The sequence below is a fragment of the Jaculus jaculus genome, chromosome 9 (assembly GCF_020740685.1).
Source record: "Jaculus jaculus isolate mJacJac1 chromosome 9, mJacJac1.mat.Y.cur, whole genome shotgun sequence".
NCBI classification, from domain to species: domain Eukaryota; kingdom Metazoa; phylum Chordata; class Mammalia; order Rodentia; family Dipodidae; genus Jaculus; species Jaculus jaculus.
In genome coordinates, this window is record NC_059110.1 from 101,221,321 (window position 1) to 101,245,177 (window position 23,857).

The 23,857-nt window shown below is 43.3% G+C and overlaps 1 protein-coding gene across 1 annotated transcript in view; it reads right to left on the reverse strand.

Moving 5' to 3' along the window:
- Ankfn1 (ankyrin repeat and fibronectin type III domain containing 1) overlaps nucleotides 1-23,857 on the reverse strand; it is a 176,182-nt gene that overhangs the window by 77,733 nt on the left and 74,592 nt on the right. Inside the window, exon 6 of the mRNA XM_045159868.1 lies at nucleotides 2,598-2,695. Coding sequence (XP_045015803.1) covers nucleotides 2,598-2,695 — 98 coding nt within the window. The remainder of the gene's footprint in view (nucleotides 1-2,597; nucleotides 2,696-23,857) is intronic.

The following is a 23,857-nucleotide window of genomic DNA, read 5'->3' on the forward strand; positions in this document are numbered from 1 at the left end:
GTGGGTGGATGGGTGGGTGGATGGGTGGGTGGGTGGGTGGATGGGTGGATGGGTGGATGGGTAGATGGATGGGTGGATGGGTGGGTGGATGGGTGGATGGATGGATGGGTGGATGGGTGGATGGGTGGATGGGTGGATGGATGGGTGGATGGGTGGGTGGATGGGTGGATGGATGGGTGGATGGGTGGGTGGATGGGTGGATGGGTGGATGGGTAGATGGATGGGTGGATGGGTGGGTGGATGGGTGGATGGGTGGATGGGTGGATGGGTAGATGGATGGGTGGATGGGTGGGTGGATGGGTGGATGGGTGGATGGGTGGATGGGTGGATGGGTGGATGGGTGGGTGGATGGGTGGATGGGTGGATGGGTAGATGGATGGGTGGATGGGTGGGTGGATGGGTGGATGGATGGATGGGTGGATGGGTGGATGGGTGGATGGGTGGATGGATGGGTGGGTGGGTGGATGGGTGGATGGGTGGATGGATGGGTGGGTGGGTGGATGGATGGGTGGATGGGTGGATGGGTGGATGGGTGGATGGGATGGGTGGGTGGGTGGGTGGGTGGATGGGTGGATGGATGGATGGGTGGATGGGTGGATGGGTGGATGGGTGGATGGGTGGGTGGGTGGGTGGATGGGTGGGTGGGTGGGGTGGGTGGGTGGGTGGATGGGTGGATGGGTGGATGGGTGGATGGGTGGATGGGTGGGTGGGTGGGTGGATGGGTGGGTGGGTGGATGGGTGGATGGGTGGATGGGTGGGTGGGTGGGTGGGTGGGTGGGTGGGTGGGTGGGTGGGTGGGTGGATGGGTGGATGGGTGGATGGGTGGGTGGGTGGATGGGTGGATGGGTGGATGGGTATGGTGGATGTGCAAATTTGTGTGTGTGGGGGGGTGTGCCACAGGGCACAAGTGGAGGTCTGAGAGCATCCTTGAAGTGCTGGTCCCATCTTGCCACCTTGCTTGACACAGGGTCTCTCTCCCTTGTTTTTGTCATTGCATGTACATGAGTATGCCTGTCCCATGAGTTTCCAGATTCTTCTTGTTCCATCCACCATGGCAGTAAGAGTTCTGGGATTGGCAAATGCATGTGCCACTTTGTGTCTGGCTTTAAGTGGGTGCTGGAGAGGTGAACCTGGGCCAGCAGGCTTGCAATCAAGAGCTTTAACCACTAAGCAATCACCCCAGTCTCCAAATTTATTTATTTTCTCTAACACTGAAATTGGGTTCTTATGTGCCTCCCGGTTATAGGGATTGTATAAAGGTGTAAATCTACTTCCAAACTTTTATATGATTAGGATAATGTCTGCATTGCTCTCCCTGGGTGGCCGTGTATGGAAAAATGTATTCCTTATGGAAACTAGTTCAGATATTAGAAAGGCCTTCTTTTATGGTGAATTTTCCATTTTTATCATCATATCTCTTTTTCTTTTAAGCGATGGAAATTCCTTAGGGTTCCTCCTGGCCCTCCTTGCACCATGCGAGCCACTGTTGTGTGATAATCAGTCTTTCACTGATACCATCTCCAGGGCCCACCCACTCAGGGGTTTGTTTGCTCTGGTAATCCACAGTTCTGGCCCTTAGTGCAGATGTGCGATTAGGACTAGAAGTCAGAATTCTTGGTGGCAATCCAGCCACCAAGAAGTCTCTTAGAATGAGAGGATGCAACCCAATGCAGCCTTTTAATGATGGGTTTCAGGAATATATAGTTTAGATAACTATTTTAATTGATGAACTTTAAAGAAAACAACAGAACTCCCCCCCCTGCCATCAATATGTAAACCCTAAGATACTAATAATTATTTGAAATTCAGGGTGAAAAAAATTTCAAGTTTATTTTAGAAGATTTTGATTAAAATGCTTTTTTTTTTTTTTAAAAAAAACCCTTTTGTATTGAAATTGAGGAAATACAATTGTTTTCAGGTTCAACCAAATTGTGTTTTTTATTTTTAATTTTTTGCATTTTATATGGCTATATGTGGTCCGCAGTTCCACAAATAATTAATGTTTGAGTTTAGATTGGCTAAACCAATAAACATAGTTTGTTCCAGTTTTACATTTATGGTTTAAATTGGTTTAGGTTACTTGGAAATTATAGCTCTTCCATATATAGGTTTTTTTTTTTTAAAAAAAAAACAGATTTAGACTTTTTTTTTTTAATCGGGGGAAAGGATTTCTCTCAGGAAATTGTGTGACTCCAGTTGATGACTGATCTCAACAGAGGTGGTGGGGGTGAGGGCTAGATGAGGCTGTTATTTTTACCATCAGACAGGGAGTCAAAATTGGATCTCTCAGAGCCTTTGATCCCCCTGAAGATTAGACTGTGATCCCAAAAGCAGCAGCTTTCAAGGCTCGCGTGAGGCCAGTCTTTTTCTGATCTCCTCAGAACATGGCAGCTTACAAAGTGGTTCATGCTGTCTGCTCACTTCTTTGTGAAATTCAGATTATGGATACCAGACATATCATGCTTAATGAGTGGCAGTTGTTGCCAGAGGACTGGGCGTTGGCTGCTGTTTCCAGAGTAGGTGTCTGCTACCAGCATCCCTGAGCACACATCAGCGAAAGGGCACAGACAAGCCATGCCGGGGGATGCTCAGCTCACCGTGGTAAGTCCTGTGATCGTGCACCTCAGGCTCTGCAGGTTGTCCATGATGATCTGTCCAGCCAAAGGAGAAAAGTCTTTAGACATGCTCCATTCCACTGGAGGGGCGGGGAGGGAGAGAGTAAGATTCAGTCACACATCAACAAGTGACACATGGGACACAGGCTATAGTCCTCTGAAACCACTGGCACTTCCTTTCTTTTTTAAAAAATATTTTTATATGTTTCTTTGCAAGCAGAGAGAGAGAGAGAGAGAGAGAGAGAGTGGGATGAGAGACAGACAGAGAGAATGGGTGCACCAGGGCCTCCAGTCACTGTAAACAAATTCCAGACGCATGTGCCACATTGTGCATCTGGCTTTACGTGGGCACTGGGACATCAAACCTGGGTCATTAGGCTTTGCAGGCAAGTGCCTTAACTGCTGAGCCATCTCTCCAGCCATTTCCTTTCTTATACTAGCACCTTTAACTATCCTCCCTGATATGCCAAGTCAATTTCCAAGTTCAACATTATAATTTCTGTTTCTGGAAAATGAGGAGCCAAAGGAGTTAGAAGTTATATACTCATTTGTATATCTTATTTTTGAACCTCGATATATTATTTATATTATGGTATATGTATGTTCTGTGACTTTTTGAAAGAACAAATTTATTTTTATTTTATTTATTTATTTGCATGTATGAATGCACACACACACACACGTGTGTGTGTGTGTGTGTGTGTGTGTGTGTGTGTGTAACAGGGTCTCTAACCTGTAAAGCCTAAGGACCCAGGCTCGATTCCCCAGTACCCATGTGAGCCAGAGCATATGGTGGCACGTGCATCTAGAGTTTGTTTGCAGTGGCTGGAGGCCCTGGATCATCCATTCTCTTTCTCTCTATATGCCTTTTTTTTTCCTCCTCTCTCTCTCAAATAAATAAACAAGAGTAAAATACTTAAAAAAACAGCAGAGGGACTAGTTGGAGGGAGGAAAGGGGCAGACAATGGTCTAGGAGGATAGGGAAAAGACAGAGGCAATTATGATGGAAATACATTTTACATGTGTGTCAATAAAAAACAGAAGAGGGACTAGCTGGAAAGAGAAGAGTCAGTGGAGGGGCACACAGGAGGAAAAGGAGGGGTGGTGGAATGGGGCCATGATTATGGTGTAGTGCATATACATATGGCGGACATCATTAAAAAAAATTTAAAAAGCCATAGTCAGGAAAGATCAATTTTGTGTTATGGTGGTAAATGAAGTAACCATTGATACCTGTGGGGAGGGAGGATTTAAAGCAAGCTGCAATGAAGCAGGATTGTGAGGAGCTGAAGTCCCAAGCAAGCTGGGGACCTGAAGGTTCTGGTTATGTTCTCTGACACTGAGTGTGGTGCCCCATGCACCTGTCATTTGCCCAATGCCTTGGCTTTGGAGCTGCTGATCTACATCCCCTGCTCCTCCCTGCCATCCCCCTGGGAGTCCACCTTGCTTTTTTCACTCTGGGAATCGCTCTTCTGAAAGCCCTGGTGCTCCAGTGACTGACCACCCCACCTTTGGAGACGAACTACCACCTAAGGCTTCCCTCAGCTGTGAAGCCTTTCTTGTGTGTTGAATCTTCTCTTCTGCTTCTCTTACATCTTTGACTACGTCCTTCTAAGTTCTTTCTGTTTCTTTCTTTTCTCCTTTCTGTTTGATGGTCCTCTTCATTTTTTCAGCTCTTTTTTTTTTTTTTTTTGCACTCTCTGTACCTGCTGTTGACCTTATCTTTGATGACTTCAGCCATGAGTTGAGGCCTATCCTCCCTTATGAGACCAACTTTCCTCCTGTAAATCTCTACTTGAGTGCCTCCCACTCCGTTTGAATATTTCATAAGTCTCCCCTTGAGTGAGTGCTTTTATTTTTCCCAACCAAGTATTAGCACACCCTTGCCTCTGCTTTGTCCCAGTCCCTCACAACTAGTTTTGACCACTAGGATCCACTACTTATATTTCTGGAATGCCCCCTGCGGCCTCCCTCTTATCCTCCCACTTGGGCAGGCCTTTATCACCACAAGCATCAACTGTCCATAGCTTCTTCATGGATTGTTTCTCTGCTTGGTTCTTCATCCTTACATGTCATCCTCTTACTATAGCCTGCACTAGGTTCCAAATAGTTATTTCATTATTCCTCCTAAAATCTCTTCATAGTGTCCAGCTGCTTTAATAATAAAATAAAATTATACCAAGATTATCTAGGGTCTTTATATCACTTCCCAAACTGATCTCACATTATTATGCTTATCGCCTGCCATATATATTATATGTATGTATATGTATGTGTGTGTGTGTGTATATATATATATAATTTATATAATATATATATATATATAATTTTTTTTATTTCATTTGAGAGAGACAGAATGGATACCCCCAGGGCTTCAAACAAACTCCAAAGATGAGCACCCTCTTGTGCACATGTGTGACATTGAGCACTTGCATCACTGTGCATCTGACTTACGTGAGACCTGGAGATTTGAACATGAGTTCTTAGGCTTCGCAGGTATGTGCCTTAACTGCTAAGTCATCTCTCCAGCCCTATAACATATACATATACATACATATATATATATATGTATATATATATATATATATATATATATATATATATATGTATATGTTATATACATATATATGTATATATGTATGTGTATGTGTGTGTGTGTGTGTGTGTGTGTGTGTGTGTGTGTGTATTTGAAGCAGGGTCTCATTCTAGCCAAGGCTGACCTGAACCTCACTCTGTAGCTCCAGGTTGGCCTCAAACTTACAGTGATCCTCCTATCTCAGCCTCCCTAGAGTTGGGACTAAAGGCAGGGGCCACCACCGTGCTTGACATCTCTTGCCATTTGCCAGAAGAAAGTCTCTGCTGTAGCTCCCATCGCCCTGACGCCATGCACACATTTCTACACACACTTTGCTCATCCTTGCTTGGTAAAACTCCAGTGAGTAATTGCAAGCAAAGTCAACTTTGAACTCCTCAGAAATAATTCACAAAATACACCTGCTTTTTGTGTTTCTAACACCTTTTGCTCAAACCAAAACAAGATTTAGTATACTATTTTATGCCTTGTCAAAATGTGAGACACATGAGAACAGAAATATCTCTCATTTTCCCCTTTCTGGCACTAAATATGTATTGATTATAAGTGAATATCCCATGTATCTGCCCGGAAGAGATTATATACAGTGCTTTCTTCAAAATGTTGATGTTTCCTGCAGTATGAATCTTCCCTGGTGTCCTGCTTTTCAGCTCTCAGGCATGTTATACAATATAATTAGACTCAAATAATTATCTTACATATTAACTCTCAAGTCATGCATGATGGGCTGGAGAGATGGCTTAGTGGTTAAGCGCTTGCCTGTGAAGCCTAAGGACCCCGGTTCGAGGCTCGGTTCCCCAGGTCCCACGTTAGCCAGATGCACAAGGGGGCGCACGCGTCTGGGGTTCGTTTGCAGAGGCTGGAAGCCTTGGCGCACCCATTCTCTCTCTCTCCCTCTATCTGTCTTTCTCTGTGTGTCTGTTGCTCTCAAATAAAGAAATAAAAAATTTAAAATAAAATAAAATAAAATAAAGTTTTAAGTTCAAGTCATGCATGCATGGCTTTACAGTATTTATAACACTACACATACATACATTATTTATTTTATCTTGTTAATTTTGGTGCATGTGTGTGTAGTTGTGTGTAGCGTATCCACATGTGTGTGTGCCAGTGCATGCACTCCTTGTTCACACATGTGGAGGCCACGGGAGAACATTGGGTACACTCTTCTTTCACTCTTCTGCTCTATTTCTTTGACACAGAATTTCTCCCTGGATCTTCAGCTGTCATATTATCCTTCCAGTCAGACTGGTTGAACAGTGAGCCCCAGTGATTGTCCAGTCTCAGACATCGACAGGACTGGGGTTATAGGTGTGCATGACCTTGTCCAGCTTTATTTTATTATTATTATTTATTTTGAGAGAGAGAAAAAGAGGCAGAGAGGAAGTGAGAAAGAGAGTGCAGGTATCCGGGCCTTCAGCCACCGAGAATGAACTGCAGACGCATGCACCCCCTGTGCGCCTATGCAACATTGCATGCTTGCATCACTGTGCATCTGGCTATGCGGGACTAGAGATTCGAACATGGGTTCTTAGGCTCTGCAGGCAAACACCTTAACACTAAGCCATCTCTCCAGCCCTCCATCTTTATTTTAGATCAAACTCATGTCTGCTCAGCTCCTTATGCTTGCATGAGCCATCTTCTCAGATGTGGAGAAGGATAATAACTTTTTAATTATCTCTCTGTGTATATACATGTGTATCTGTGTGTATATTCATGGGTGTAAGTGCAGACATGTGCACACTATGGAATGCATGTGAGCAGAGGACAACTTTGGGTGTTGGTCCTAACTTTCCACCTTGTTTGAGACCAGTTGTCTTGTTCCTAGCTGCATACAATAGGCTACTGGCCCATGTGCTTTGGGGATTCCCCTCTCTGCCTCCCATCTTGCTGTAGGATGGTTGTAATTACAGACCCTTACTACTCCATCCGGTTATCTGGTTTTGTGTGGGTTCTGGAGATCTGAACTCAAGTCCTCCCCAGCAAGCACTTTCACTCCCTGAGCTGTCTTCCCAGCCCTATTTATGTTTATGGTTTCTCCTTCCTTCCTTCCTTCCTTCCTTCCTTCCTTCCTTCCTTCCTTCCTTCCTTCCTTCCTTCCTTCCTTCCTTCCTTCCTTCCTTCCTTCCATCTTCCCTCTCCTCCCTCCCTCCTTTCTTCCTTCCTTCCTTCCTTCCTTCCTTCCTTCCTTCCTTCCTTCCTTCCTTCCATCTTCCCTCTCCTCCCTCCCTCCTTTTCTTCCTTCCTCCCTTCCTTCCTTCCTTCCTTCCTTCCTTCCTTCCTTCCTTCCTTCCTTCCTTCCTTCCTTCCTTCCTTCCTTCCTTCCATCTTCCCTCTCCTCCCTCCCTCCTTTTCTTCCTTCCTCCCTTCCTTCCTTTCTCTCTCTCTCTCTCTTTTTCTTTCTTTCTTTTGCAGAGGCTCACTCTGTCTTCCAAGCTGGTCTGGAATTCACTATGTAGCATACCCTAACCTTGAACTTATGGTGATCCTCCTACCTCAGCCTGACAGAAACAGGTGTGAGTCACCAGGCCTGGCTCACATATACATTTTCAAAGAGGCATACCTATGCGTTTTTATTCTGTTTATGAGCTACTAGCTCTTGAAGAGGCATAGTCTCTAATAGTCAAATGGTGTGTGTGTGTGGGGGGGGGATTATGCCTTACCAAGCATGCTTCTGAGAAACTGGAGACTCTGGCACCTCAAAAAGCAAAACAAAAAGGGCTGCAGAGATGGCTTAGCAGTTAAGCACTTGCTTGTGAAGCCTAAGGACCCTGGTTCGAGGCTTGATTCCCTAGGACCCACGTTAACCAGATTCATAAGGGGGCACACGCGTCTGGAGTTCATTTGCGGTGGCTGGAGGCCCTGGCGTGCCCATTCTCTCTCTCTCTCTGCCTCGTTCTCTCTTTGTCTGCCCCTCTCAAATAAATAAAAATAAACAACAACAACAACAAAAAACCTAAAAACAAAACAAAACAAAACAAAACAAAAAGATAAACAGGTTTGGAAGCAGTGTGGCACTGCTCTGGGAATTAAATTTCATTATATCCTGTAACATCTCAGGTTCAAAGGGTAAGGGCTAGAGAGAGAAGATTCTTATTGGAGGGAACTAAAGTTCTCCTTGTTGAGATGACCACATCTATTCTGGCTACTGACAACGTGCATTTCTTCCCTACGAGCATTTCTTTGGACTCCTTCAGATCACTAAGAAGATTAGGAGAGAGGCAGTGAGCAGGAATCACACTGAAAGGTGATGGGGAGCTCTAGGAAGGCAATCGAGCTTACTCTCTGTGGAAAGTTGTACGCAGGTAGCTTACAGACGTCATAGTAGGGCTAGAGAGATGGCTTAGCATCTTGTACCTGAGAAGACTAAGGACCCAGGTTCAATTCCCCAGAACCCATGTAAGCCAGATGCACATGGTGGTGCATGTGTCTTGAGTTTGTTTGCAGTGGTTAGAGGTCCTGGTGTGCCCATTTTCAATCTCTCTCTTTCTCTCTTTAATAAGTAAATAAATAGACAAAATGACAACATAGTAAGAGCCTGAGAAAATCATTTATAAGAAATTTCCTAAAGGGCCAGAGCTATGCATGTGCATTGTTTGTGTTGTTTATTTAATTGTTCATTGAGTGTGCTGTGTGTGTTCATGTGTGTGAGCACAGGTGCACGCAGGCCATGGCGTGTTAGTGGAGGTCAGAAGACCGTTTGGTTGGCTGTCTGCAGCCTCCTCTTTCTGAGGAAAGGTCTCTCAATGTCGCTCACCACTCTTCTCAAGCTTCTGGGAACTTCTGCCTTTGTCTTCCCTCTCACTATCGGCACACTGGGATTATGAGGCCCATCACGGTTTGTGGGTTCTGGGGATCAAACTGGGGTACACAGAGTTACACGACATGCACTATCCTCACCAAACCCGAAGTGGTAGCCCAGGCTGGCCTTGAACTCTTCATCCCCACCTGCTACATCCACTTCTTCAGCAACTGCCTGCCAGTGTGTGCCAGCATCATTGGCTAAACACATGACACTCATACTTCAAAGATACAGATCTGAGAAACAAGCCTTACTTAGGACTGGGATGTAGAAATGGGGTGACATCATGCAGTACTCATGGCAAATGAAAATTAGTAAGAAAGGGAACCACCCTCACCTAGGTGCCCACATTCCTTCAAATCTGGCTCTAGCTTAAACTGTGATTCACTATATTCATATCAGCTAATTTAAATATTCTAATTGGGAAGCTGTGTTCTTCTAACAAATAGTTAGTTTCTTTATAAAGAAGCACTTTAAAAATAATTATTTATTTATTTTTAAGAAGAGAGAGATTGAGGAGACAGACGGCGAATGGGTGCACCAGGACCTTCAGCCACTGCAAATGAACTCCAGACACATGCACTACCTTGTGTATCTGGCTTTACCTGGATACTGGGGAATCAGACCAGCGGTGTTAAGCTTTGCATGCAAGCACTGTAACCACTGAGCCTTCTCTCTAGCCCCCAAATGTTTAGTTTCATATAAGATTCAAAAGCCTTGAGTCATTTGGGCACATCTGTGGTTTGCATATGGTTTGTCACCTCTGAAACTCATGTTTTGAAATTTGGTCCCTTCATGTGTTGAGAGATGGCAGCACCTTCTTTAAGAGGAGGTTTGGTCTCTCACAGGAGTGGGGTGATTCTCATGGGACCGGATCGATCAGTTGTTATAAGGGTGGGCTGTGACGTAGCCAGGCAGCCCCTCTGTACTGTCTCCTAAGGTCTGTGCACTCCTTTTTGCTCTTCTGATTTTTGCCTCAAGTTGAATAAATGTGGGGTCCTCACTGATACCCTGCCTCCAAAACCATGAGCCAAAACGGAAATTTCTTTTCTTTATAAATTACCTAGCCTAAGATATTTTGTTACAGCACCTGAAAAAGGACTGGGGCAGGCAGGAATGTCATAGTGCCATACCATTATGACCCAATAGCAGCTTAGTAAAGCACAGTTCAGTAGCTTAAGCAGAAAAAAGAGCTGTGTCATCTGAAATTGAGGGTATTAGTGGCAAGGACAGAAAATTCACAAATCTGGAGTATTTGGGTGCAAAAGTAAGAGCATTTTGTATAGCAGCAGGGACATTTTAAATCTCATGTTGTTATGTCATGCATCTATAGAGAGAAAAATAAAAACAAATAATACTATAGGTATTATTTAATTGATTTTTCTTTTCTTCTTCTTCTTTTTTTTTTTTTTTTTTTGGTTTTTCAAGGTAGGGTCTCACTTTAGCCCAGGCTGACCTGGAATTCACTATGTAGTCTCAGGATATCCTTGAACTTATGGTGATCCTCCTATTTCTGCCTCCTGAGTGTTGGGATTAAAGGCATACGCCACCACATCCGGCTTGAATTGATTTTTCAATTGGCCAAAAATAACAAAACAAAACACATAAACAAACCTTGCTATTTACTATGTTTTCAGTACCAGGAAGATGAAAGAAGGCAAAAAATTTATATATATATATATATATATATATATATATATATATATATATACACACACATATATATCAAAGTAGTAGAGGGGGGCTAGAGAGATTGCTTAGTGGTTAAAGTGCTTGCCGGTGAAGCCTAAAGACCCAGGTTCAATTCTCCAGGTCCCATGTAAGCCAGATGCACATGGTGGCACATGCATCTGGAGTTCGTTTGCAGTGGCGAGAGGCCCTGGCATGCCCTTTCTCTCTCTTTCTCCTCTCTCGCTCTTTCTGTCTGCAATAAATAAATAATTAAATAACATCCAAAGTCGTAGAGTGACTGGTTGGAGGGTGGAAGGGGCTCAGTAGAAGGGGAATGTGGAGGAGGGAGATGAGAGAGTGATGGGAGAGGATTATGGTCAAAATACATTATGTGGGCTGGAGAGATGGCTTAGCGGTTGAGTGCTTGCCTGTGATGCCTAAGGACCCCGGTTCGAGGCTCGGTTCCCCAGGTCCCACGTTAGCCAGATGCACAAGGGGGCGCACGCGTCTGGAGTTCGTTTGCAGAGGCTGGAAGCCCTGGCGCGCCCATTCTCTCTCTCTCCCTCTATCTGTCTTTCTCTCTGTGTCTGTTGCTCTCAAATAAATAAATAATAAAAAAATACATTATGTGCATATATAAATAATTGTCATTAAAATGTTATTAACACCCTCCACCCCCCTGGGTATGGTGGCACACACCTCCCAGCACTCAGGAGGCTGAAATAGGAGGATCACTGTGAATTCAAGGCTAGCCTGAGACTTCATAGTGAATTCCAGATCTGCTTGGGCCAGAGTGAGATCCTACCTTGAAAAACCAGTCACCCGCCCAACTATTGTGTGAATTTTGTCTAAAGTCTCAAAGGCCTTCCAGCTCCGAATTGCTTAAAATGTACTCATGAAGGATGTCCTATAGACCTAGTATTCCTTCCTCTTGCCCAGGCCTCACCCACACCCTGCACTTACCCTCATTGCCTATGCCACCTCCTCTCTTAGGAGGTTTTCCTCTTCCCTAAAGGTTCCTACTCCTTTCCTCAGATCTGCCTGGCTCAAAGTTCCTTTCTTGCTGCAGCTTCCCCTATCTTCCCAAGGGAGGCATCCTTGCCAGTGTTCCCATAGCAATTTTATGTGTCTCCTGCATTATGCTTGCTTCATTGTTTTGCCTTTTGCATGTAAGAGGTTGGAGCTGCTTGCATTTAAAAAAATATTTATTATTTATTTGAGTGTGTCCGTGTGTGTGTGTGTGTGTATGTTTGGGTGTGCCAGGGCCTCTTGCTTTTGTAAATAAATGCCAGATACATGTGCCACCTTTTTTGAAAATAAATTATTAATCTACATATATATGACAAGTTACACTCTCTTGTTCTTTCACTCTGGCTCCTGTCACCCTGGGGTCCCTCCTCAGTGGGGTTATGGTACTCACTGTGGATTACAAAGGCCTCAGTCAGTCCCTGTGGGGTGAGGGTAAAGGGACCATGTCTCAGGGTAATCCTACTTACTCTGAGGCCCTTACAATCTTTACCCTTTCTTCCAGAGTGTTCCCTGTGCCATGGTAGACCTGTTAGCAGTCAGATTTAGTGTTGAGTTCTCCGAGCACACCGCTTTTTGCATGCAGCTTTATGTGGGTGGCTGGGGAGATGAACCTGAGTAGACAAGCTTTGCAAGCAAGCATCTGTGTTAGCCACTACCTTGAGGCAGATGGCTCCATAAATATAAAGTGAATTGCTCACTTGATTTTTGACCTTTGGATGCTTAAAGTCCAAGCTAGACATAAATATTATATGGATATATAGAGACTGACACAAAGACAGCCAGTCAGAATAAAAAGAAACACAGTCAAAGAAAAGAGTTTTCTGAGCTGTTTTGTGAGTTCTGCATGTTCCAGAATCCTGAACTTTTCACTTGTTTAAAGTGCCTCTTAGAAACCAAATGAAAGAGAGAAAAAGAAAAAAAGACAAGGAAAAAAAGTGGGGGGGCACTTCCGGTTTCATATCAGCTCCTCTATGGAACCAAGACAGCATTCTTGCTGGTCACACTCACACTGGCGCCTAAGCTAATGAATGGAATTTGGCTGTTGTGCCCTGCCCAGCACCAGCATTAGGAAATCTTCCTCCAAGCCATCTAAGTGTACACTCCCTAACCTTGCAGGACAACCGCAGCCTGCCCAAGATGAAGAGAGATGACTGCACCAAGAGACCGGGCAAGATCACATGCAGCCACTTCTAGCTAGGAGAAAAAGTTGTCCTGGTACAGCAGGACCCTGCTCTACTCTGGTGTCCTTTACATTGGAAGCTGACTTTGAAATCTCTGGAGCTTGGAATTCTCTTTAGCTCTGGTAAAATACGATGTTGGAGCAGCTTGAAGTTTTATTTTTATTTTTTATTTTAAATTCCCTTGGTAGTCTTAGGAGCAGGGGCATGCGTAACTTTCAAACAAAAATCTTTTTTGTTTGTATAGCACATGGTCATCCAGTTAATTAGAAAAACATTTTTCCCCCAAATTAAATTTCCCTAGGAAAACAATGATTTAAATTAAGGGGAAAGCCCTTTTTTTTTTCTTTCCTGACATCAGGAAAACCTTCTTGCACTTACTACTTTTAGAAGATTAAAACAAAGTTGGATTCAGAAGGCTATCTTTATTTATTTACCATTACATTCTGCCATCTACTAAAATAGTCTATCTGTATGTATTATGTGTGAACTTGGTTTTGCTAAGATAGAGCTACCCATAGATGCAGGGTCTTAAGAAATTAATTAAAGGGGCTAGAGAGGTGGTTCAGTGGTTAAAGGCACTTACTTGCAAAGCCTGATAGCCCAGGTTTGATCCCCCAGCAAATATGTAAAGCCATATGCATAAAGTGGAGCATGTATCTGGAGTTTGTTTGCAGTGGCAGGAGGCCCTAGCAGGCCCATTATCTTTCTCTCTGCTTGCAAATAAATAAATGAATAAATAAGTTTTTAAAAGAAATGAAGTAAATTCACTGGCAACAGGATCCATGCTATACCAGCCTTGGGCATCATCCTACGTCCTTTAGCAGACATATGAAATTATCTCAGGTCAACTGGGCTTGAGTTATCTGGAATCATTCTACAAATAATCTGCCTGGGCTGGAGAGATGGCTCAGCAGTTGAGGTGTTTGTCTGCAAAGCCTAACAACCTGGGTTCGATTCCCTAGTGTCCATGTAGGACAGATGCTCAAAGAGGCATATGCATCTGGAGTTTATTTGTAGTGGCAAGAGGCCCTGGTGCACCCATTCCTTTCTCTACTTGCAACTATATAAATTTAAAAAAATTAAAAAAAATCTTCATAGTTCCATTTTGCTCCCAATGAACTAGACCATAAGGACTCTTAGCTGGGCACTTCTTAGTCTCATGTCATATAGCACCCTGCATTTACCCTTTGTCCAGGGAAGGAAACAAAAACATAACTTCATGAAAATCTGCCAGTCTTACAGATAATTTCATCATTTATTTCTCACAACAAGGCTTTTCATCATTTATTCTAATAATCTCTGCCAAATAGGCAAAGTCATTCATTTGGCAATTCTACCAACTTAACAAAAGTAGCTGAAGTAAAATCAGGTCTACTTGATCTCGATTCACATTTCTTACTGAACCTTGGAAAATGTCCTCAGTTACTCCATGAGCCCCGGAAGCTCCAAGCCTTCTCCATCCTCCAGCTCCGCCACCCCTGCTTGTCGTCTCCCTCCGATTTCTAGATCCTTCTACATGTCATCATCCTCCTTCTCTCAGGAAGGTCATGCTCATTGTTCATTTTGTTGGAAATGCACCCTTTCCTTCCTTCTGACTCATTTCATGAGATTTGTTTTCTGACCTTCCAAGACATCTGTAATTCACTCCTATGTCAGAGCAATCAGTGCTGTTCCTTCTGAGTGCAGAGATCAGGTTTGTGTAATTATCTTTAATTCTAGGTGCACAGTGACTATGACCATCTGATCCACTGTGACCATCCCCAGCAGTTAGCAAAGGCAAATAAATATTTATTCAATTAATATTTAACTTGCTTGCTACTATACTTGATTGTATCGATTTTTTTGCTGCATATATTTAAAATGACATGACCTTTTAATAAATGTATTCATAGTGAAATAGTTATTATAGTCAATCCTATAAACATATCCATCACCTTGCATGGTTACCCTTATTTTTTATGAAAAGAGCACCTAAAAATCTACTCTACTGTCCTAGCAAAGTTTTGATGCACGGCACAGCATTACTAACTCTAGTTATCTTGCTGTAATTTGACTTCCAGGATTATTCATCCTTCATGTGGTGGTCTGAACTGGATTTCCCCCATAAACTCATGTATTTTGAATGCTTGGTCCCCAGCTGATGGTAAGTTAGGAGGTAGAACCTTGCTGGAGGAGGCATGTTGTTGGGGCGCTCACTTAGAGGTGAGATAGCCAGCTCCCCTAGCCAAAGCCAGGCTCCCTCTCCCTCTCCTGCTGTCCACCTGCTACGGCACAGGTGATGTCAAGTCTCTGATCGCGTCATGCTTTCCTCTGCCATCACAAAGCTGGAACAGATCATTCTCAGCGAACTTACCCAATCACAGAAAAAAAATCGACACATAGTCTCACTCATCTGCAACACCTAACCTTAATTTGCCCAAGATGCCTTACATACCCAGCAAGTACCTCATGAACTAGACAATAAGATGGATGGGAGGGCGGGGAGGGAATCAAAGGGTGGAAAACAGTAATCCGGACCCAAACGGCAATGGTACCATAAAATTCTACTTCCTAAAAGACAGACCAAATGACTGAACCTTCACTAGTCCCTTACAGGAAACACCTGAACCACAAGACACTGGAGAGGGTAGGATTAAGACTGACCTAAATCTCCTACATCTTCCTTCCCTCCCTCTCCCCCTCTCCCCTCTATCTCTCTCCTCTCTAACTCTTGTATATTAGTTATGTTTTCCTCAATTTCTTAGTGGGCACTGACCTGTAACCCCCACTTCCAGCTTGGGCCTACAATCCACAATGAGCTTTTGATCAGAGAAACCTATAAGGTTTCCCAAAACAATGACAGACTTCTGTCAGAGTAATTGATGACCCACCAAAGGCCAGTGGTAAGACCCTATTGCGGAAGACTCCATACGCAGCTGACACGCAAAATGGAATGACATGGCTGGAAGCCAGGAGAGAGTCAGTCCCCAGACAGTCAGCGTGTCTAGTGCCAGAAGGCGCTACATAGGCGACTGGGGGAAGTGACCACGATCTGTCCAAGCAACACATTGTTTAACCTAAGTAGCAACAATTAACCGGATGTGATACCCACACAAGTGCAATAGTGGCACACAGCCATGGTGAGGAATCAATTGCTCTTGATTTGGCTAACTGATCCACTCAGTGGTACTAGACCCTTAGCTGGAGCTGGGAAACAAGTCAGAACCATACCCAAACACAAGCCCACTCTACAATATCAAGCTACCATCAATCATGGGGTATAAGAGGGCCTACACCTATCAAACTGTCTATCAAAAAAGAAGTGTTATCTCAATTTTCTGGGTGCTAACTTACTCTCCGTTGGAGAATCTGCTTCTCTTTTCCAGATAGATGCAGATCCTAAGAAGAGAGCTGCCCCAACATACCTCAGAAGGGGCCCAACTGAAACTAAGGACAACTGGCGAAATAAGCAAGGGTGATGTTTTCCTGTGAACCGGATACCAGCACAAAGGGGAAGGAGATCAATGCAGAGAAAAATCAACTCCTACCAAATCAGAGAGCCAGAGCCTCAGAGGCCCTCAACACCTCAGCACTGAAGCAGACCAAAAATGAACCCAACATGGCTCAGGGAAATCTTGCGGAAGAGGGGGCGGAAAGAATGTCAGAGTTACATGTTGGGTCATGATTTTCAGAGACATTTATTATACTAATAACTGGGGGCTAAATCCACAATGCACGACCCATTTTCAATAACAAGGAGGGTCTAATGGGAGGGGGTAGATCACAGATGAGCCTAAATAATGGTACCAAACTGCCTGTATTTACTGAAAAGAAAACTAATAAAGTAAATTTAAAAAAAAAAAAAAAAAAAAAGCTTGCCCTCATGATGTGTGCCAAAATCAAACTTTCTCCTCCATCAGCTGTTTTAGTCAGGCCTTTTGTCCCAGCCACACAAAGGTAACTTGAGCACTACACGACTGGCTCTTCCTGTGACCTACGTCTCGCCATCCTTCCTCCTGGGCTGCCTCTGCTCATCGCTGTTTCAGCCCCGCTTGCCATGGTTTTGACTTATGCTTTTAGGTTCTGTGTGTAAGAAACACCATGCAGTATCTTTGCTTCCATGCCTGCCCTAGTTCACACAGTACAGCTGCATTTAGCGTAGTGTGCTTGAGCATCCTGTAGATTCTTGCCTGTCACAAATGATGACGTCAGATTATTGATCAGCTAGGGAAGAAGCAAGTGGCATGGCATTGGCCTCTAGAAGCTCCCAGTGTAACATTCTGGTGTGTTCACATAGCTGAGGACATGAGGTTGAGAGAGATCTAGTCTTTCTTAGACTGAACTTTGTTCCCCATTTCAGCATTGCCTTTTGTTGGAAACCTACTCAAATGAAAGGCTAAGCCTCCATCAGCAAAGGTCACCCCCTCTGGCCCTCCAGAGTAGTTTTATCATCTTTTTTTTTCTAGCATTATTACTTCTCACTCTAATGATTTATGGATATGTATTTTCAACTCAAGTTGCACAATATAATTCAAATTGGCCTCAATATAGACTTTAAAAAACCTCCATTGCTATTACCACCCCCACACACATCACCCTCATATCACACCCACACTCTTATGAAGAGTTCCTGCCTCTTCATACTCCCTCCAGTCTACTGAAGCCAACATGATCTTGTGAAAACACAAATCATACCACAGTCCTTTCCTGTTCTTGGAAGAAAATTGAAGCTTCTTAACATAGTCTGTAATGGGGGCCAGCCAATACAGACTCACTGACCAAACCCAGCCTGCTCCCTACTGTCACATAGTCTGTGAGGTAAGGATGGTTTAGACCCAGAAAGCAAAATCAAAATATTTCATAACATATAAAAATTATAAGACGTTTTAGCAACCTTAAATAAATTTCATTAAAATACAACCCCACTGATTTGTTTAGATATTGTCTTGATGGCAGAATTGAAGAGACGTAATAAAGACCCTGAGCCTGGAAAAAGTTAAAATATTTACTATGTGGTCCATTACAGAAATGTCCCCAGCCATGGGCCTCCCAGGAATCCTGGTCTAGCTCCTGCCTGTTTCATTACATTCTTCCTCCTGATCAACCCATGTTACTTCTTGTAAACCTTCTGTTTACACCAACTATTTTGACATAGCTCATTCCTGCTTTTGATTTTACCATATTGTCTTATTTTATTCTAGTTTTTTCCTTTTTATAATGTTATTATTATAATTTCCCACTACCTACAATTACCTTATTTTTCTGGTTATTTACTCATTTACCCCAGAAACCATGTGTACATGGACTTGCTCTCCTCTCTGCCTTCAGTGTCTCCAGGGCTCAGAAAAAGTAGATTCTATATTGTAGACATTAAAAGAAAATTTGTGTGAAATGAGTATTTTAGCTTCAATTTTCAGGGTGGATACTATGTCATTCTTACTTTTGTATCCCCCACAGTGGCTAATATGGTGCCTTGTATAGAGTTAAGAGATTTAAAAAATAACTGTTGAATGAAAGAGATGCCAATCACTTCCCCATCTTCTTGGGAAAACACTTGCCAGCTAGATCTTGAATATCAAAATTGTGTAGAGCATCTTCTCTGTCTTACATATACTCAGCTGCTGGCAGAGGCCATGAGCCCTGGCAGAGTCCCTGGAGGCCAGTGTCTGTGGAAACATCAAGTGTCCTGATGAAGGAAGGATGTCTCTAGGCCATGCAGAGTTGAGCCAGGTAATGATGGGAATGAACCAGCAGCAGAGGGTGGGTTAACAGTTTTTAACAAATTGCTTCAATTATTTTGCAAGAGGAAATAGTTATCTTTTAAAATATAACATGTGTACAATGTCACAAACTTGAAAGGTAAGAAGAAAATCCTGAATCAAAGCCATGAAATGGTTATAGGGAAAGAACAGCACCTTTGGAGAACACTTGGAGAGAGCATTTATTGATCTTTATGGGGTCATCGTGCTTTCCTGTAAATATTTCACTCAGTCCCCATAATAACCATTAGTGGTAGGCAACATTTCCTTCAGTTTTCAGAAGGGCAAACTGAGACACAAAACTTTTAAATAACTAGCTTGACTCCATGCTACCCATTAAAGCAGATGGGGAGAAAGTGATTAATATGGATCAGTGTTGAGGTCTCTGGCTAGAGAAAGTTTCAGCCACAAACAGCACACATAGCTGAAATACTGGACTTGTGTTTGTGAACCTAAGACAAAGGCTCCTGGTTGGTACCTCTGTCACCTTTCCCCAATCCAGGTCTGTCTGCATTTTGGTGATTTCCTTGTTATAGTTTCAAGAGGTGGTCTGGGAGAGTGAGTTGGGGACACCAGCCGCCAAGAAGAAAGGGACCATACGTCTCGTGAAGGTGCTCTGTATCCTTATGACAGCCACGACATAAACAGTTACAGAGTGCTCGTGGACACGGCTGGGTCACAGCATGCGCCTGGCTCACATTATACAACCCCAGGAATGAATGCCAAGCCTTCCTCTTCATCAGCCCCCAGCAGCCTAGTTGAACACTCAACGTTCCCAGCTATGCTCATATCTTTTTCCCTTTTTTCCACTTGTTTCTACTCTGGCTAGAGACATGTGAGGCTAAGTGGGTGATAGGATGCTAGACCTGGGAGCAAACTAATTCCAGAGCAGTTACTTGGGAGCTAAAGAATTTGTGGGAGAAGAAGAAAGGGAAAAGCAAATAAAAGAATCAGGCCCCATTGGGGGCAGCCAGCCGGTGCTGGGCTTCCCTCTGCGTCTCGCTGAGGGAGTGCACTGTTGGGCCTTTTTCCTCTCTGTATTTGTTTTCACATTCTACTGTAAATGACTCAACAAGGTGCCTCGTTGATCCTGAAGGATCCAATCTAGATTTTCCCATCAAGGGATGAAGATGCCTTCCATAGTTTCCTAGGGAGACAAAGAACCTTGTTTTCTTGCTTCTGTAAGGATAAACGGACTTGTTATGTCTGCATGCTCACAGAAGGCTCCTTTTTGAGGGAGGGTGGTCAAGAAGGTTTTAGGGCATCAAAGAAAACTTCATGCTGAAAACAATGTGTGTGTGTGTGTTTTCTAAGGATCCCTTTGAAGGGTTAACATCACAGTGCACAGTGTATCCCTGGCAGGGGCTTTAGAAGGCTCATTACTTTTCAGAAATTCTCTCTATTGTCTTTGCAGCCTTTGGTTTCTGCATTTTTACCAATATGTGGTATCTTCAAATTTCCAATGTTCACAGGATACATCAGAACCAGTGGTGGCCTGAACCTAAAATATATGACATTGAGTATTTTTAAGCTTGTCTTTTTTGCTTGCAAGTTTACCCATATGTGCCTTTATTTTAGGGCATCCCTGTAACTGGCACATAGAAGTGCTTAGGGCAGATATAAAAAAAAAAATGAGTGCAGCAGTTTATTTAAGAGAGCAGAATGTCAGGTTGACAGGGGAAAAGGAAGGACGAGAACACTACTGTGAAAGATTCACAAGAAGTTACTACTGAGGGAGAAGGTGGAGAAAAGCCTTCAGATCCTAAGAAGTCTTTTGTCTTTCATAATAACAAAAAACAAATGTAAAGAGATGGGCTGGAAGAGGGGTGAAGAACAGGTGAAAAGACACAGGTGACTTGTAAACAGAAGTGGGGGGACTTTCAGGGAGGAGATGGAAATTTGGAAAAGGGAGTTGGAGATAGGAGGGAGTCAAAGAATCAACAAAAACTAATTGCATTTGGAAATGCAAATAAATGAGACCTAAATTTCTGCACTCCAACTAAGATAAATAAATGAATAAATAAAAATTAGGTAAAATGCAGATAAGTAAATAATAACAATGAAAGATAACTAAGCTGGTCTAGGAAACTCACTGTCAAGAATTAAGTCTTGGGACTAAAGTATTTGATTTATAGACAGTACACAAGGGAATCATGTGGATTTCCTGGAGGGAAATCTCCTTACTTGGTGTAAATAAATAAAGATAATTGAATTAATTGAATTTTGTACCTGTTGGCACAACATAAACCCAGGAATTGCTGGCATATTTGGGATAAGAAGTCAAATTCAACTTTAAGTCTATTCATTTACAGGATAACTGACTCTGCAGTAGGGTGCAGACACTGGAAGGTGCTGGGGATATAGATATTGGCAAATCTTGAATCTCACCCTCTGGGCAATTATAACCCACTGTGGGAGGTGACAAGCATATGCAATATTAAGAGTCAGACTCAGGGTAGGGCCAGTCTTAAGAGTCTAGGTAGAGGTTGGTGGGAAATGCGGAAAGGATAGCCTGGCTTCTTGCAGAAAGTATGGGGAAGGGTGCTCAGGGTAGAAGCTGCTAGGTGTGAAAAAGGCATAGAATCTTCTGGAGGTTGGGGACTACAAGGCAATTCTGGGTAACAGGAGAAGTAAGGTGACATAGGGAAGCATGACTTTAGCCAGAGATGACAGGGGCAGGGAACACCTCGCAGCATGAGTCTGAAAGTATTTTAGAATGATTGGAAAGCCGAGTCTGTATTATATGATCAGATTTGCATTTTAGAAAGGCCGCTGTTGCAGCTTGTGGAAGGAACACTTGAGCGAAGGGAGGCTGCATCACAGGGCGTGGGCAGACAGGTATTGGTGCTGTGAGCCCAGTGAGGCAGGCTAAGAGCCCCATCTTGGTGAGGGAGAGAGGAAGCTGCCTCAGTTTCTTTTATACTCTAAAACACCTTTCACTTTTTTTGTGAGGCATCTGTGAGACAAATTTTTATGCAAACTCAAATATCTGGCCTGACAAGTTCACACAGGCATGGGACTCTGAAGTTAAGCTCACTGCTTTTCTTTTCTTTTCTTTTTTTAACTAAGAGCTATTAGCAACACTGCATACTTAAAATTTTCCAAATCAAATATCGTGGTCCTATCAAAAACCATCCCTGCTCTCCAGGTGCTGTAACTGGTCTCCGTTTTACTCAGAGTTCAATGGCAAACAGCATTGAAAACAGCGCCATTTCATTGCTCATTTCATAGTTATGCAGCTGTCGCCATCTCAATTTTACACATTTGAAACCTCAGAGGTGGCTGAGTTTGAGGTGAACTGAAATCCTCTCTGACAGTAGTTTTTTGGGGGGATACTTTCACCCTTAACTAACTTTCAAAGCAACACTGAGATGGTGGCAAGAGATCAAAGGAGTGCTCTGTTACCACGGGGGCTGCTGAAGCTGTTGTATCCCCACAGAAATTTTCTCCTTGCAGAGAAGACACTAGATGACCCTTCCTAGGATAGGAGCAAACTTGTCTAGACGCAAAGACAGACCCAAGCCCAGTCAGAGTGCATGCAGACCATGGCTCCTTTGCAAGGAGTCCAAGACAGAGAAATGGAGGAAGAAGTAGTTAAGGGAAGCATGAAGGACTGGTACCTGCCTTTCCCTTCTCACAGGAAGGATGTCTCCCAGGAATGTGGCATTCATTGGTACCTTCATCCATGATTTTCTCGCGGAGTGCCATGACAATCCGTTATGCATTTCCCCCATTTTAGAGGTGAAGCCCTAACCTCACCTTTCTGAGCTCACTGTCCATGCCCACTGGGAGCGAATGGGACAACCAGGGTTTGAAATCTAGTGACTCCCAAACAGCTGAATGAAACTTCATCACATATTGAACCGGGAGGAAAATAGTTACCTAAAGGGATCATAGAGGTAGACAGATTTTAAGTTTGAGTGAGTTTGGAAATTTTTTAAAATTTATTTGCATGTCTACACATGTGTGTGTGTAACATTTTGAGATGGGATTTCATGTAGTCTACCCTGACCTTGAACCTGCTACGTAGCCAAAAATGACATATAGTCTGGCTTTTATAGACTGGCTGGGATTTTACTTCCCAGGAGTGCAGTCCAGGCAGGGCAACTTCCAATTGACAGAGATAGATGCAATCAGGTGAAAGAGGGATACTCTGCATAAGAGAAAAGTAAGATGTAAGAGGATGGGCTGATGTGCCGTGGGCCTGGCCTCCTATGCTGAGGGCTGGTGCACATCTTCTGGGGAGCCTGGGAAGGTTTGTGCATAGGGGATTATCATCATCAGTTCCTGTTTAATTTGATGAGTGGCTTGGGTATGGGGAGATTCACTGCATACATTGAAGTCTCTTAAACTCTGCCCCTCATTTTTATGTGTGTGTGTGCACATCAATGTTGGATCAAGGTGATAATGAGAATTTCAAGTGTCTTAATTCAATAGTTTATTTCAAACAATTTTTTGTTGTTGTTGTTGGTTTTCCAAGCTAGGGTTTCACTCTAGCTCAGGCTGACCTGGAATTTACTATGTAGTCTCAGGGTGGCCTTGAACTCATGGCGATCCTCCTACCTCTGCCTCCAGAGTGCTGGGATTAAAGGCATGCGCCAGCATGCCTAGCTTGTTTCAAACAATTTTTAATGGTAAATTTTCATATCAAGATGCTCTTCAGCCTTAGCTGGCATGGTGGCACACACTATTAAGTGCCCAGCAATTGGTACATATAAGCAGGAGGATTATGACTTTCAGGCCATCCTGGCTATGTGAGGTGAGGCACTGTATCAAAACAAAAACAAAAAGATACTCATCATTTTGATCTGTTTATATCCATCCTTCCAATTTTTTTTTCTTATTTCTTTAAGCCTTGAAATAGTCAATAAGATTCTCTGGTTGCCCAGTTTTGCCTTCAATATTTGCAGACATTGGGTACCAATTACATACTTATCTAAAAATTTTGGTAGCATACAAAGAGAAGAAAGTGTTTCAACTGAGAGTGAGTGAAGGGGAGGAAGTTTGGCTCAATGCTGCCCAGGACTGTAAAATGATGAGGTAAAAGTTTAGTTTAGTATTTACTCTATCGAAAAATCTGAAATAAAACTGCATGGTCCAGTAAGCTTACTGTAAACCAATTCACAAGTAAAAGGCCAAATAAAACATTTAATTGTTACAGACATAAGTACCATGATTTGGCAGGGCATGTGATGACCATGTGGCAAAGAAATTTACCATGTAATCTA